At 46.0% G+C, this 16,364-nt stretch overlaps 1 protein-coding gene across 2 annotated transcripts; it reads right to left on the bottom strand.

The window, feature by feature from the left end:
- Window positions 1–2,697: 2,697 nt before the first annotated feature.
- On the bottom strand, window positions 2,698–13,530 carry HIGD1B (HIG1 hypoxia inducible domain family member 1B). 2 transcript variants are annotated; one of them, XM_082195202.1, is made up of 5 exons: window positions 13,314–13,530; window positions 11,965–12,042; window positions 9,744–9,846; window positions 5,141–5,275; window positions 2,698–3,552 (listed from the first exon to the last, which is right to left on the bottom strand). In XM_082195202.1, the coding sequence occupies exons 3-5, from the start codon at window positions 9,838–9,840 to the stop codon at window positions 3,506–3,508; spliced, it is 279 nt and encodes a 92-aa protein (XP_082051328.1). In that variant the 5' UTR covers window positions 9,841–9,846; window positions 11,965–12,042; window positions 13,314–13,530; the 3' UTR covers window positions 2,698–3,505. The 2 variants fall into 2 exon arrangements, with proteins under 2 accessions (XP_082051328.1, XP_082051327.1); XM_082195201.1 differs by lacking the exon at window positions 13,314–13,530 and adding an exon at window positions 12,162–12,337.
- Window positions 13,531–16,364: the final 2,834 nt, after the last annotated feature.

The raw sequence follows: 16,364 nt of genomic DNA, 5'->3' as shown, positions 1-16,364 counted from the left end.
GCATTCTGGTCTAGTTCTTGGTTCTGCTCTGTGCCTGTTGGTGTCAGTGAATGAGTGAGCTCTACTGCGCATGTGTTGTCTGCTCTCTCTCCTCTTCCTGCTCCTGCCAAGCTTCCTTGGAAATCCTACATGTCCACTTCAAAGTGTTTTGACCCAGTTCTTGAGTTTTGTTAGCAATCTCTTCCAAATTAGAAGGATTTTGCAGAGGCCTTCTGCTGAGTCAGTCTTCCTAGCCCAGTACATGCAGGTCTCACTATCCCAGTGGTGTCCAAACTTTTTTCAAAGAGGGACAGATTTGATGAAGTGAAGGACCCTGAGGGCCGACCAAAGTTGTTATCCTTTTTGGAAGTTGTTGAGCTTTTTGTATGATTTTACCCCAAGAAATGGGACGCGGGTGGTGCTGTGGGTTAAACCACAGAGCCTAGGACTGGCTGATCAGAAGGTCGGCGGTTCGAATCCCCGCAACGGGGTGAGCTCCCGTTGCTCGGTCCCTGCTCCTGCCAACCTAGCAGTTTGAAAGCACGTCAAAGTGCAAGTAGATAAATAGGTACCGCTCCTGCGGGAAGGTAAACGGCATTTCCGTGTGCTGCTCTGGTTTGCCAGAAGCGGCTCAGTCATGCTGGCCACATGACCCGGAAGCTGTACGCCGGCTCCCTCGGCCAGTAAAGCGAGATGAATGTCACAACCCCAGAGTCGGCCACGCCTGGACCTAATGGTCAGGGCTCCCTTTACCTTTACCTTTACTATGCCACAAGGCCACAAAATAGAATTGGGAATAAATTTAGAGGAATAACATGATTGCTAACTCCTTCATTGCTTGTCTGTAGATGTGAGAGAACTAGAAGTACCAACAGAAGGGAATTTTACAGGGAGACAGAGAAACAGAGAACAAACAAGCTATACTCACTCCCTCGGCCAATAAAGCGAGATGAGCGCCGCAGCCCCAGAGTCGGCCACGACTGGACCTAATGGTCGGGGGTCCCTTTACCCCACAAATAAACTGCCCCAGAGGCCGGATTGAATTGACCGGCAGGCCAGATTAGGCCCCCAAAATGGGCTTTGGACATGCCTGCAGTCTCCAAACAAAAATTATACAAAAATTCACTTATCCAAACAATGAGGAATTAGTATCCAAGCCTCATTATACAAACCACAGATTCAGTGGTACTGGACCTGCACATAGTAATGTAAACAAATAAGCCGCCTTAAACAAGTCTTATTTTATTGTGTTTTTGCTTGTTTGTCACCAGACACCATGGTGAGCAGGAAGGATCAGAAAAATAAGAGAGGATTTTTCCTTCCTTGTTTGCCTTTTGCAAGGTTTCAGATGAGATTTTTCATCATTTGGGGGTCAAAATTCCGTGGCTGGGAACACATTGGAAAAATTTCCCATAGGAACCCATGGAAATTGTTGGCTCATTATGCAAACGCTCACCTGACACATGATTTCCTGAGAACGTGTCGCGTTCAGATGGCGAGACTTGCGTATACTGTCTGCTCTGAATTACAGCAGCTCCCCAGGCACTGCTTTTAACTCGGAAGTTAGGGGTGAGCCTTGAGATGACACCAACAAATTGTTCAGGGTGGCAGGAACAAAAAATGATGGTTGCCGTGAGCTCCGAAAGTATCTCTTCAAACTGGGTGAATGGGAAGTGAAATGGCAAATGCAATTCTATGTAAGCAAATGTAAAGTCATGCACATTCAGGAAGAAACCCTAACTTCACATACGGGATCTGGGCTGATCATGGACTATCCAGGAGAAAAATCTTCCTTTGTGTAATGGGTCGCTCGATGGAAATGACCCAAGTGTGGAGCTGCTGTGAGAGATCTGAATTCCGTGTTACAGATAGTGAGGAAAGGGATTGGAAATAAAACTGCAAAATATCATAATGCTATGATACAAACCACACTTGAAAGTTCTGGTTACTATACCTCTAATTGGATATTGTAAAAGTGATAAAGGCTCATAAAAGGACAACCACAATAAGGGGGTTGGAACAGCAGCTTCCCTATGAGAAATAATAATATTTATTTATTTATATGCCACCAATCTGACTAGCTTGCTTCCAGCAAATTATAAAACCACAGTAAAACATCACACATTAAGAACTGCCTTCAGGTGTCTTCTAAAAATCAGGCAGTTGTTTATTTTCTTGACATCTGGTGGGAGGGCGTTCCGCAGGGCGGGTGCCACTCACGAGAAGGCCCCTCTGCCTGGTTCCCTGTAACCTTGCGTCTCACAGTGAGGGAACCGCCAGAAGGCCCTCAGAGCTGGACCTCAGTGCCTGGACTGAAGGGTGGGGGTGGAGACGCTCCTTCGGGTAAAATATTACACCATTTGGCACTTAAAAGTTTAGAAGGAAAGGCAAGTATAGCAGGAAACGGATGTATAAAAATCAATACAAAAGTGGGCGGGGAGCAGATACTCCTCCCTCTTCAAATACTTCAATACTCCCTCTCCCTGCCCCATGCAATTCTTTGCATTTCTACCGCACAGCAAAAAAAGTCTACTTCTGTTTCTGTGGCATTTCACTAGTTGGGTGTGGATTTATATTCCTCCATGTCTCTGCTTTATAAAAGCACTTAGCCAGCCCTGTCATCTTCTATTAATTTTCCCTACTCTTGGAATATCACATTTCCAGAAGGTCTGCGGAAAATATTTGTCTTGTCTACAAATGTACACATGCAGAAATATATCAATGTTCAAAGAAACCTTTATTCGAATGAATAATGCCATTGTAAGCCATCTTACCAAATATGTGCATTTTAATGCCTTTTCAAGCAAGGTAATTTTTAAATTGCGTTTAAAATAGTGACATTAGATGTTAATATTGCCCTTAATACATATACAGGACAGAGCTGCTATAAAATGTGCTTAGGTGCAGAGGTAATCTAAAAAAAAAAAAAAGGAAATTATACAACAGACACTTCACAAGAGCAGCACAGTTTGCATTAAAATAGGGATTATTTTTGCAGCCAGAGTCAAGCGGATCTTCACTTGTCAGTGTGAATTTCCTTTTTATGCACACCCGTGCTGGAGTCGCATGCTTTATTACGAATTGGATTTTGTGCCATTTGGAGAGGGCTTGTTTTTCCTGTTTAGAAACTGCAGGGTAGGGACTTCAGTGCGATGAAAGAAGGCAATTGTCACACTTAGAATGCGAGAAGGGGGACACGGCTTCAGGAGAAGCAGGCTAGGCGAATATTATCCTCTCCTTGGGCAAAGGAAGGCGTTAGCTACTCGATAATCCCTGGAGGGTCTTTTGCAGTCCTCTGTTTCCACAAGGATTCCCTTTCACGTCTCAAAACTTTAAAAATATATACATGTACATCGGGATTTTAGGGGAACATACATAAGCCGTATCAGTAACCAGTTGAGGCTGCAGGCGACTTCTTTCTCTTGCTAGAGCAAACCACATGATCTCGCAGCCCTGCTGGAGTCGCCGCCGGGGTATTCAGATCCATTCAGGGAGAAGGGACAAACCAATGCCATCCATGTCTCATCTATTTTTGTTTGGGGAAGTGGTCTTTGTACATGCTGTAGACAGCGCCTAGGAGAGAGAGAGCAAAGGAGTTGGCGCAAAGGAGACAATCGGAATACGGCCTGTAGAGAAAACAGCTTTTTGTCTCCAACATGGAAGTTGGCTTAGTGCTGCTTTTGCTAGTCAGGAGGGGCAAGGAATTATGCAAAGCAACAAATGGCCACCCCTTTCTACCCTCACAAGCCTTGCAGGGCGATTGGATGGCTCCCTTATTCCCTCCTGCCATTTCTGACTCCTTTTCAAACTGAGCTTTCCAGCTCTAATGGCTAGAGAAACGTTTTCTAAATGCTGGAAGTCTCGGCATTCTTTATCCGGTGCAATATTGCCCCATGCAGTCTTGGGCCCGATTGCAGAATTGCCTTAACAAAATGTTCTTGGTCAGAATCGAACCTGGCTTCTGCTCCTCTGGCTTTCAAGGAAAACAGCAAATCTTTTCTACAAGTTATTTTCTGTTTCGTGGGCGGCCTGCTGCAGTATCTCCTTACTCTCTGGTGTTTTACAATACTTTTTTAAAAAAAATTAAAACACATTTATTCAAAAGTTCCAATATAGCTTTTTTCCTACTGCCATAATATCACAGAATGACACTCCATTCCTCAGTTCCTCATCACTGTCTTGTTAGCTCGCCAGATACCCTCAGTAGGAACCCAACTACCAATCTGATTTACTAGACATTTTCAATTCAGGCTCGTTGGGCTTTCATGGTACAGGAAGTGCCGCTTCCAAACCTAGATGACTGGAGCTTAATTACCGTATTTTTTGCACCATAACACTCACTTTTTTTCCTCCTAGAAAGTAAGGGGAAATGTCTGTGCGTGTTATGGAGGAAATGCCTACGGGTGGCATGCCTACGGATTTTCCTCCTCTAAAAACTACGTGCGTGTTATGGTCGGGTGCGTGTTATAGAGGGGAAAATACGGTAATCTTGACCGCTGAGGGGACAGTACACTGAACGTCCTTGGAGGGGCACTTTCCCCACAGAGGCAAAGACCAGTGTGGAAGATGAAGTTTACAGTGGTGCCCCGCAAGACGAATGCCTCACAAGATGGAAAACTCGCTAGACGAAAGAGTTTTCCGTTTTGGAGGTGCTTCGCAAAACGAATTTCCTATGGGCTTGCTTCGCAAGACGACAATGTCTTGCGAGTTCCTGCTGGTTTTTTCCCCTCCCCCCTTTTTCTAAGCCGCTTATCAGCTGATCCGATCACCAGATAAGCCGATAAAAGCCGCTAATAGCACTAATCTGCTAATCCGTCAATGGGCTTGCTTCGCAAGACGAAAAAACCGCTAGACGAAGAGAATCACAGAACGGATTCTTTTCGTCTTACGAGGCACCACTGTAGTTTCCATGTTCCGCAAACAGACTTGGATGCTCTGTGGCAGGCAGTCAAGTTGGGCCATTTGCACACTGAGGGATGATGTTTATGTGAACCAAAGGTTTAAAGGCTCAGCGCCCCCCCCCCCCGGGATAATCATTCCAGAAGACCTGGTACCCATTCAAGACCTTGCCCTCTGGCAGTCATTGCAGTTGCAAACTCAGGTCCTCTCCTGCTCCCGCACCCAGTGCTTAACGCCTCCCTTCTCTTCGTCCCCGCCTTACCAAGGGTTATGGCTCCAACCACACAGGCCTGGGCAGCTACCCGAGTGTGAATCAGGTGGACAGACATCTTCATATTCCCCCTTGCCTTCAGCCGGTAAATTCCGTAGGCTGCCACAACCACAAACCCCATCATGCCTGCAAGGTCAAAGAAGCCATAGAACCATAGCTCTGAAGAAGTCCCTGTGCAAGTCCAGTAGCCTGTCCCATTCCTTCGGGTAAGGCACTTTCTATACTGCCTATACCTAAAGACCTATACCTTCCAACCTAGCAGTTCGAAAGCACATCAAAGTGCAAGTAGATAAATAGGTACTGCTTTGGCGGGTAGGTAAACGGCATTTCCGTGTGCTGCTTTGGTTCGCCAGAAGTGGCTTAGTCATGCTGGCCACATGACCCTGAAGCTGTACACCGGCTCCCTCGGCCAATAAAGCGAGATGAGTGCCACAACCCCAGAGTCGGCCATGACTGGACCTAATGGTCAGGGGTCCCTTTACCTTTATACTGCCTATACTAACACTGATCCTCAACCTCCTTTTCCTTATGGGGTATCTTTGGGAGAAGAAAAGGCTAAGGAGTAGATAAGGTAAAAGTAAAGGACCTCTGGATGGTTAAGTCCATCGCTTTCAGGCCAAAGGAGCCGGCGTTTGTCCACAGACAGTTTTCCGGCTCATGTGGCCAGCATGACTAAACCACTATTGGCACACGAGGACCGTGACGAGTGCCAGAGCGCACGGAAACGCCGTTTACCTTCCCACCACAGTGGTACCTATTTATCTATTTGCACTGGTGTGCTTTCGAACTGCCAGGTTGGCAGGAGCTGGGACAGAACAACGGGAGCTCACCCCGTCACAGGGATTTGAACCCCTGACCTTCCGATCAGCAAGCCCAAGAGGCTCAGTAGTTTAGACCACAGCGCCAGCCGTTGTACTGCCTATACTAACTGATCCTCAACCTCCTTTTCCTTACGTGGTACCTCTGAGAAAAGAAAAGGCTAAGGAGTAAACACTACACAAATCCAGAGCAGAGTCCCGATGGCGCCTTGCATGCCTCTTTCTAGCAACTCCTGCAGCCAAGCTGGTGCCAAACGTATTGCTATGCTTTCCTTTGGACCACATCAGTGAGGTCTTGTTGTCTGGGCAGTCCAGGAGAGCCAGTGTGGTGTAGTGGTTAAGAGCGGTAGTCTCGTAATCTGGGGAACCGGGTTCGCGTCTCTGCTCCTCCACATGCAGCTGCTGGGTGACCTTGGGCTAGTCTCACTTCTCCGAAGTCTCTCAGCCACACTCCCCTCACAGAGTGTTTGTTGTGGGGGAGGGAGAGAAAGGAGAATGTTAGCTGCTTTGAGACTCCTGAAGGGGAGTGAAAGGCGGGATATCAAATCCAAACTTCTTCTTCTTCTTCCATACGCCCTACCCAGACTTGGGCCCTAGGGAGGTCACTTTAGTGCTGCTAATGCAGCAGTTTGGCTTCTTCCTTAGAGGCACACTCCATTTTCTCTCGAGACAGACAAATGCCAGCATATACTGCCAGTAGAGGGACGTGGGTGGCACTGTGGGTTAAACCATAGAGCCTAGGGCTTGCTGATCAGAAGGTCGGCGGTTCAAATCCCCGTGATGGGGTGAGCTCCCGTTGCTCGGTCCCTGCTCCTGCCAACCTAGCAGTTCGAAAGCACGTCAAAGTGCAAGTAGATAAATAGGTACTGCTCTGGTGGGAAGGTAAACAGCATTTCCGTGTGCTGCTCTGGTTCGCCAGAAGTGGCTTTGTCCTGCTGGCCACATGACCTGGAAGCTGTACGCCGGCTCCCTCGGCCAATAAAGTGAAATGAGCGCCGCAACCCCAGAGTCGGCCACGACTGGACCTAATGGTCAGGGGTCCCTTTACCCTTTACCTTTACTGCCAGTAGACAGGACTGATACTTGTCCAAACTCCAAGGAAGAAAGCATCTGACCCTCCTCTTAAGCAGCCTATTGCAATACTAGGCACGTTCCCCACTTAGGAGACTCACCCGAATAATTTCTTTATTGCCCGTGAGTTGAATGGTTGCATATAATGCCAACAAGAAAGGAGCTTGAATCTAATGCCCTATGTAGTTTTAGATGTCTGGCTATTCATATCTTTGCATGGATTGCTTCTCCCTTTGCTGGGAGCGCTGTAAACAATGAAAATATTTGCAGGCTGTTTATCCATGATTTTTGGTGAAGATAGAACTGTGTGTCCAGCTCTTTCCCCCCCTTTTTTCTTTTTTGTGGCATTCAGTTTCAGAGAAAAAAGTTTTTGGGGGTGTTGGGGTCAAGGCTGTTTGCCAGAGACAGCAAAGGGCAACAGCAAATATGCTTTGAAAGCAACTGAAAGAATGCAGTGGCAAAGGATGTACTTTGTAGTAATAATAATAATAATAATAATATAATACTAAATTATTATTTATACCCTGCCCATCTGGCTGGGTTTCCCCAGCCACTCTGGGCAGCTTCCAACAGAATATTAAAATACAATAGTCTATTAAACATTAAAAGCTTCCCTAAACAGGGTTGCCTTCAGATGTCTTCTAAAAGTCTGGTAGTTGTTTTTCTCTTTGACATCTGTTGGGAGGGTGTTCCACAGGGCAGGTGCCACTACTGAGAAGGCCCTCTGCCTGGTTCCCTGTAATTTGGCTTCTTGCAGCGAGGGAACCTCCAGAAGGCCCTCGGCGCTGGACCTCAGTGTCCGGGCAGAACGATGGGGGTGGAGACGCTCCTTCAGACGCTTTGTAGGCAGAAGGTCTTGGGATTCAGCTCAGGCAGCTAAAGGCTTCCAGTCTTGGAAGATCAGTAGGCAGGAGCAAAACTAGGCTTTCTTTCACCTGGGTCAAAGACCCAGTTTGGCACCCCCCACGCACTCAGGCTGGGAACCACAATGGCACCCCTCCTGAGGCTTCACCTGGGCAAAAAAACCTAGCTGTCTCCCCCATAGCTACAGCACTGTCAGTAGGCAATGTTGGGATAGATCAGGGCTGAGGAACATCTGGCTCCCCAGATGCCAGCTTGCCTCAGCCACCATAGCCTATGATCAGGACTTATGAGAGTTGTGCAAACACAGGGAGGGCCACAGATCTCCCACCACCAGGCTGAATGGACCAACAATCCCATATGTTCAAAAGGCCACATTTCCTACACGGCACACCTGTAGTCCCATTAAAAGACCCCGGTTGGATCAGGTCAGAATTCCAGACCCTTCAAGTGTCCCTATTTTCTTGGATTTACAGAAGCAATCCCAGTTTCTGATTTGATCCCAGAACATCCTGCTTTTCCTTAGGACGTCCCTGTTTTCATCAGAGTAATGGGTTATGGAGTTATGTGACCCCCACCCCCAAGCCAAGGAGATAAGTAAACAGCCTCAGCCCAGTATACCTGAAGGAGCGTCTCCACCCCCATCGTTCAGCTCAGACACTGAGGTCCAGCTCTGAGGGTCTTTTGACGGTTCCCTCCCTGTGAGAAGTGAGGTTATAGGGAGCCAGGCAGACTGTCTGACTTTTAGGAGACATCTGAAGGCAGCTCTGTTTAGGGAAGTTTTTAATGTTTGATGTTTTGTGGTGTTTTAAATATTTTGTTGGGAGCCGCACAGCGTGACTCGGGAAACCCAGCCAGATGGGCAGGGTATTAATAATAATAATAATAATAATAATTTATTATTATTAGCTATACAGACTTTAGATGACATCTGAAGGCAGCCCTGTATAGAGAGGTTTTTTAATGTTTAATGTTTTATTGTTTTTGTATATATTTCATAGAATCATAGAATTGGAAGAGACCACAAGGGCCATCGAGCCCAACCCCCTGCCAAGCAGGAAACACCATCAGAGCACTCCTGACATATGGTTGTCAAGCCTCTGCTTAAAGACCTCCAAATAAGGAGACTCCACCACACTCCTTGGCAGCAAATTCCACTGTCGAGCAGCTCTTACTGTCAGGAAGTTCTTCCTAATGTTTAGGTGGAATCTTCTTTCTTGTAGTTTGGATCCATTGCTCCGTGTCCGCTTCTCTGGAGCAGCAGAAAACAACCTTTCTCCCTCCTCTATGTGACATCCTTTTATATATTTGAACATGGCTATCATATCACCCCTTAACCTCCTCTTCTCTAAGGCATCATTTCCAGGCCTTTGACCATTTTGGTTGCCCTCCTCTGGACACATTCCAGTTTGTCAGTGTCCTTCTTGAACTGTGGTGCCCAGAACTGGACACAGTACTCCAGGTGAGGTCTGACCAGAGCAGAATACAGTGGCACTATTACTTCCCTTGATCTAGATGCTATACTCCTATTGATGCAGCCCAGAATTGCATTGGCTTTTTTAGCTGCCGCGTCACACTGTTGGCTCATGTCAAGTTTGTGGTCAACCAAGACTCCTAGATCCTTTTCACATGTACTGCTCTCAAGCCAGGTGTCACCCATCTTGTATTTGTGCCTCTCATTTTTTTTGCCCAAGTGCAATACTTTACATTTCTCCCTGTTAAAATTCATCTTGTTTGTTTTGGCCCAGTTCTCTAATCCTTGGTTCTTCCCACTCTGCAATTGAACTAAGAGAAGAGCACCCACAGATTCCTACAGAGAGGCGCTTCAGGCTGCCCAAACTTACCAACTGGCACCAAAGGGCTGTTCCGTGCCTTTTGAAAGAGTTTGGCACTAACCGTGGTTTCATGCTCTGGAATCCAGCTGTCCTTGTCAGTTGACATTGAGCGCTGTAGAAATCAATTTCAAAGATACAGAACCAAAGAGAAAAATTACTACCTAATCTTCATCAAATTTCGCTGTAAAGATCCCTGCATCATCGTCATTTCATTCGTAGGCCACCTTTCCACAGTTAAAAGCATAGTTAAGGTGTACATAACATAACGAAAGTAGTCCTAAACAATGAATAAAGCGGATAAAAAACTTCCCAACCAAACTTAACAATTTTCACAGACGTCAAAATAAGATTAAAAAATGAAGATACAAAAATTGATATCAATAACGGCAACAAAATACTCAAACCAAACCCATTAAGGTACTTCCATAACAGGCAGGAAACTGATGTTTGGTCCAAATGAAGTATACACCCCCATAGGAGCCAACGTCTAGGGGCTGAGTGATCTTCAGCCCCCCAATAAAAGATTTGAGGGAGCTGGGGGGCCCCAAAATTGATGGGCATTGCCATTCAAATGGTGTATGTGCACTGCATCGTGTGATCGATTATGTGGGGTGGGGGCTTACCTGAAACCCCCCCTGCAATATTTTCAAGTTGGCACCCCTGCAACCCCCCTGATTGCTATAAAGAACTCAACGTTAGTATAAGCATCTCTTGGAAGAAGCCACATGAAGTCTGCTTAATATCTGCTAGGACTCGAAAATAATCTGGCATGGATGAGTTGGAAAATTGAAACAGACTAAGACTAGGAAATTCCTTCCAGTAGCACCTTAAAGACCAACTAAGTTAGATAATGAGATAGGATTATACTCATTATACATGACTAAGCCATTTCTCACCTTCTCACCCCTTGCCTTTTCCTGTAAGACCTATTACAGTCGTTAAGAGTCGTCAACAGGCTCATCTCAGCTATCTGCCAATCTCCCATTCCCACCACCCTTCTGAGTAATACCCCTCCCCACCTTCTCACTATATAGAAGGGTCTGGCAACTTCTGTTTCAGTGTATCTGAAGAAGTGTGCATGCACACGAAAGCTCATACCAAGAACTAACTTAGTTGGTCTTTAAGGTGCTACTGGAAGGAATTTTTTATTTTGACTATGGCAGACCAACACGGCTACCTATCTGTAACTAAGACTAGGAAAAGAGTGGGAGCTTCCACTGGCAACCAAGAACATCTCTTAAGTTGGAATATTGAAAAGCTATCAACAGATCCTCAAGCTGAGGCTCCAATACTTTGGCCACCTCATGAGAAGAGAAGGCTCCCTAGAAAAGACCCCGATGTTGGGAAAGATGGAGGGCACAAGGAGAAGGGGACGACAGAGGACGAGATGGTTGGACAGTGTTCTCGAAGCTACCAGCATGAGTTTGACCAAACTGCGGGAGGCAGTGGAAGACAGGAGTGCCTGGCGTGCTCTGGCCCATGGGGTCACGAAGAGTTGGACATGACTAAACGACTAAACAACAACAAAAGAACTACCCAAAAGATAGGTAAGCTCCAATATAGGACAGCACACACACCGGTGTTTCCAGATCTTATCCAATTGTGTCCTTGTGTCAAGGGCTCCAGTTAGGCGACCCGTCGTGCATTACCATAAAGAGAGAGCGGTGCTGCCAAAACTGAGGAAGCATGCCATCTAAAGAAGAGGGCACCATTTTGCATGTGCTAATCAGATAGATAGATAGATAGATAGATGCCAATCTAGAAATAATTGTTGTTGTTTAGTCGTTTAGTCATGTCCGACTCTTTGTGATCCCATGGACCAGAGCACGCCAGGCACTCCTGTCTTCCACTGCCTCCCGCAGTTTGGTCAAACTCATGCTGGTAGCTTCCAGAACACTGTCCCACCATCTTGTTCTCTGTTGTCTCCTCCTTGTGCCCTCAATCTTTCCCAACATCAGGGTCTTTTCCAGGGAGTCTTCTCTTCTCATGAGGTGGCCAAAGTATTGGAGCCTCAGCTTCAGGATCTGTCCTTCCCGTGAGCACTCAGGGCTGATTTCCTTCAGAATGGAGAGGTTTGATCTTCTTGCAGTCCATGGGACTCTCAAGAGTCTCCTCCAGCACCATAATTCAAAAGCATCAATTCTTCAGCAATCAGCCTTCTTTATGGTCCACCTCTCACTTCCATTAGAAATAATTACCATGATTTAAATATAAATAGAATCCCACTCACCTCGATGCAGAAGACTGCTGGATGGTCTGATGTGCAGGTGTGAACAGCTGATGGGCAAATTCAGAACCCCAGCTTGTCCTAGGTTTTAAAATAAAATAGAAATAAAATCTTTAAAGTGGATACAGACTGGGCAGCTCTTCAAAGGCCAGGACTATGAAGTTGGGCACATAGCCAACCTAGCTCCCCTGGAGACTCACCTGCTTCCTTAAAGTCACCGGCCTGTTTGATGGGTTGCTGCCTTGTCGGCTGCTATGGAGAGATCTCCCCAAAGTCTTTTGGAAATACGGTTGTTTTGACAAGGGCTGCTTGGGTCTCTTCCCATCCTCTCACTTTAAGGTTACAACAAAGTCCCCACACTAGCTGTTTCCTTGATGTTTAAGTAAGGAGATGGGGAGATGTCTGACAGTTTGCTATCTGTTTGCTTGCTCCTTAACCCTTGCTCTGCCCATTGTCCTCCACAGCAAAGCTCAGTTGGTTAGTGTGTAGTGCTGATAACATCAAGGTTCGATCCCATAAGGGACAGCTGCATATTCCTGTACTGCAAGGGGTTGGGCTAGCGCTTCTCAACCTGTGGGTCCCCAGATGTTGTTGGACTACAACTCCCATCATCCCTGAGCTCTGGCCTTGCTAGCTAGGGGTGATGGGAGTTGTAGTTCAACATCTGGGGACCCACAGCTGGGGAAAGGTTGGGCTGGATGATCCTTCCAACTCTATGATTCTATGAAACACCATTTCTTCTCTAAATTAAAAGTGTAAAGCATTCCAGCCAATAGAGAGAGAAAACATATTGTTTCACTTGATCCAGAGCACAGCTAAAGCTATTTGCAATGCAGGAAATATGAAATTATAATCTGCTCATCACTCTGATATGATAAACCAGCCTCTTACATCCAAGATCAGGGAGAGTTCCAGGTTTGGGGAAGGATATGGAGTCAGTCAGTGTGATATCCAGACAGGCATAGAGCCCCAAATGTTTAATTTTAGAAGTTCAATGACAAACTCACAAAAAGGCAAGCAAGAAATAGCAACAACCTTATCTTCCACCCTGTATTCAATATATTCTGTACGTAAGCTAGAGGAGGGACTTGCTGAAAGCAGATCCACATACCTTTTCTGGAAATATTACTTTGGAAAACACTCCGTAATTGCACATGGCTCCGATGAGCATGCTCTGACCCAGAAACTGCTGCAGCTTTTAATGAGTGAATGCAGGGAAATAGTTAATGCAGAGTTTGTCGCAACATGCACACAAGCCATCCTCCATTCATTTTCCCAATCCAATTCATAAAAATAAACGTGGAAAGATTAAGTAAAGATAACATATATATTTATTATAGAAAAAGACTCACACTGTGTTGTCCACTGTTGCTTCCTTGCTTGCTGGCTTGCTGTCTCTCTGGCAAGAACACAAAACAAATATTACAGAAAACAAAGAATTCCTCAAAGTAGAAAACAATCCCCGCTGCTTCTCTGGTTACCAGAACATGCTGTTAAGTTATGAGGAGATCTTGCCTTCAAGGAAACAGTTCTGAGCATGCTCAAGGTGCTGGGCTGCTCTTCAAGGCTTTCAAGTACAGTGGTGCCTCAGGTTAAGTACTTAATTCGTTCCGGAGGTCCGTACTTAACCTGAAACTGTTTTTAACCTGAAGCACCACTTTAGCTAATGGGGCCGCCTGCTGCCGCCGTGCCGCTGGTGCACGATTTCTGTTCTCATCCTGAAGCAAAGTTCTTAACCTGAAGCACTATTTCTGGGTTAGCGGAGTCTGTAACCTGAAGTGTATGTAATCTGAAGTACCATTGTAATGCTCCCTAATCTGAGATGTTGGCTGCTGGATAGCCCTCAAAAGAAACAGGGAGCCTTCCCAGCAGGGGCTGAAAATCTGAGAGACTTCCTAATATTCAATAATCCAAATATCCTAATGTCAGTCGCATGGTTTTTCTGCCCAAATAACACATAGGTAAAGGTAAAGGGGCCCCTGACCATTAGGTCCAGTCGTGGCTGAATCTGGGGTTGCAGCGCTCATCTCGCTTTATTGGCCGAGGGAGCCGGCGTACAGCTTCCGGGTCATGTGGCCAGCATGACTAAGCCGCTTCTGGCGAACCAGAGCAGCGCACGGAAACACCGCTTACCTTCCCGCTGGAGCGGTACCTATTTATCTACTTGCACTTTGATGTGCTTTCGAACTGCTAGGTTGGCAGAAGCAGGGACCGAGCAACGGGAGCTCACCCCGTCACGAGGATTCAAACCGCTGACCTTCTGATCGGCAAGTCCTAGGCTCTGTGGTTTTACCCACAGTGCCACCCGTGTCCCTAAGTAACACATAGGAAGGGCCTATTTGCCATTGCTAAGGTTAGCTTTGTCTGAATGATGCAGAGAGCTGGTTGGAGCAAAGTGAACTATACAACCTTTAGAAGACATCTGAAGGCAGCCCCTATATAGGAAAATTTTTAAATATTTAATATTTTATTATGTTTTTATATGTGCTGGAAGCTGCCCAGGGTGGCCTGGCCAAATGAGTCAGGTGCAGAGTACAAACAATAAATAATAATAATAATAATAATAGGCCAGGAAATTAAATTAATGGGAGTGTAAAATATGCATGGGGCAGGAAAGAATGTGTGGCTTTGAGATTTGGGGGAGGAAATCCTTTTTTAAAAATAGCTTGATAATTTTCATTATGAGCACTGTACCCCTAGTGGAAGAGCCTATACCGGTTGCAGTAACCAAGTATTGTTTTATGAAGGCGCGTTAGTTCAGTTCTGCTTAAATTGAGGCTGCAATAAACATCCCAATTTCTCAAAATCATAATGCAATTTAGTAGTCAATGGTAAATATGAGCTAAAAAATATTGATCTATTGATTTAACATAGTGTTAAGGTGAACATTCCAGTATTTCTCCTTGTGCAATAGAACGTTTTCCACCCCCCTCCTCCCCACACGTAACCCCAAATCTGTTATGGACGTTCCCTTTATAGAGAAGGGAAAGGCTCATCTTGTACCTCCTTGTTGGGGGCCTGACTTTATTTTTAAAAAGAAAGAAAGAACGAATTCCTATGTCCCATAAATAACCCAGAGATGCATTTTAAATAAAAGGACACATTCTACTAAAATAGAAACTCGCTGAATCCCAGACAATCCTTGGGCCGGATTTGGAAGGCGTTTGGGCCAGATCCGGCGCCCAGGCCTTAGTTTGCCTACCCATGCTCTTTAGCTTGCCAGTCAGAAGGTCGGCAGTTCGAATCCCCGCAATGGAGTGAACTCCTGTTGCTCTGTCCCAGCTCCTGCCAACCTAGCAGTTTGAAAGCACACCAGTACAAGTAGATAAATAGGTATCTCTTCGGCGGGAAGGTAAACGGAGTTTCCGTGTGCTTTGGTTTCCGTCACAGTGCTCTGTTGCGCCAGTAGCGGTTTAGTCATGCTGGCCACATGAGCCGGAAAGCTGTCTGTGAACAAACGCTGGCTCCCTCGGCCTGAAAGCGAGAAGAGCGCCACAACCCCATAGTCGCCTTTGACTGGACTTAACTGTCCAGGGGTCCTTTACCTTTATCTTAATTGCTGATATGATTTCTGTAGTTTATTGCTCTGTCCGGTTTCTTTTGAAACTGCCCTGAGTTTTGTTTATCGGCTGCTCTGACGCATTTCCATTACTCCTGGTGGTTCTTTCCTCGATTTGTTGTTTTGATCTCTCTTTATCCACCTGGAATGCTACCTTATAGAAATGTGGCATAAAAGCATTTTAAATAATGGCATGGCGTGACCAGAAGCAGATTCCTCAATCAGGCACTGGCTCATTCATGCCCCAGGTTGTTTTCGAATTGCCGGTATAGCTTGTAGCATTCTGTGCATTGCAGATCGCAAGTGCTTGCCAAAAGAGAATCTGGATGAAAGGGAACATTTCTGTGGAAAAAAATATGACAGCCCGCTTATCTCCCTCTGCTTCTCTGCTTCTCTTTTCCTCTGCCCACCTCCCTCTCCTTTATGGTCTCTGGGTTCCCACCAGATCAGCGCTGGGACACATTTCTCACACAGGATGTTTATAGCAAAGGCAGGCTCGGGGATCCAGCTGTTCACATCCAGTCCCCCATGCTTGACCAACGCAGTGGAAAATGCTGACCCGCTTTCAAATTCCAGGTCTGACGGATGGAGCCAGGATGCCAAAATATGGAAGAGAGACTTCAAAGATGCCGTATGCAAAAAAATTTTTTAAAAATTTCAGGGAATCATTCAGAAAGCAAATCAGACCACCAGGGAGAGCTCTCTTTTTTTCTGCTGAAACACACAGGAAGCTGCCCGGTCAGATCCACTGGTCTCTATCTAGCTCAGGATTGTCTACACAGACTGGCAGCATCTCTCCAGGGCTTCAGAAGAAGAAGAAGAAGAAAAAGAAGAATTTGGATTT

The sequence above is a fragment of the Podarcis vaucheri genome, assembly GCF_965113315.1.
Source record: "Podarcis vaucheri genome assembly, chromosome: 13".
Classification (NCBI taxonomy): Eukaryota; Metazoa; Chordata; class Lepidosauria; order Squamata; family Lacertidae; genus Podarcis; species Podarcis vaucheri.
The sequence above is the reverse complement of the archived record's forward strand: the minus strand, read 5'-3'. Positions and strand labels throughout refer to the sequence as shown.

Coding starts and splice junctions, on each gene's coding strand:
- HIGD1B (XM_082195202.1), bottom strand. CDS start 9,840: ATGTCAACTGACAAGGACAGCTGGATTCCAGAGCATGAAACCACGGTT. Junction 5,276..9,743: donor CAGCCCTTTGGTGCCAGTTG/GTAAGTTTGGGC, acceptor TTGACCTTGCAG/GCATGATGGGGTTTGTGGTT. Junction 3,553..5,140: donor GGTTGGAGCCATAACCCTTG/GTAAGGCGGGGA, acceptor TCTCTCTCCTAG/GCGCTGTCTACAGCATGTAC.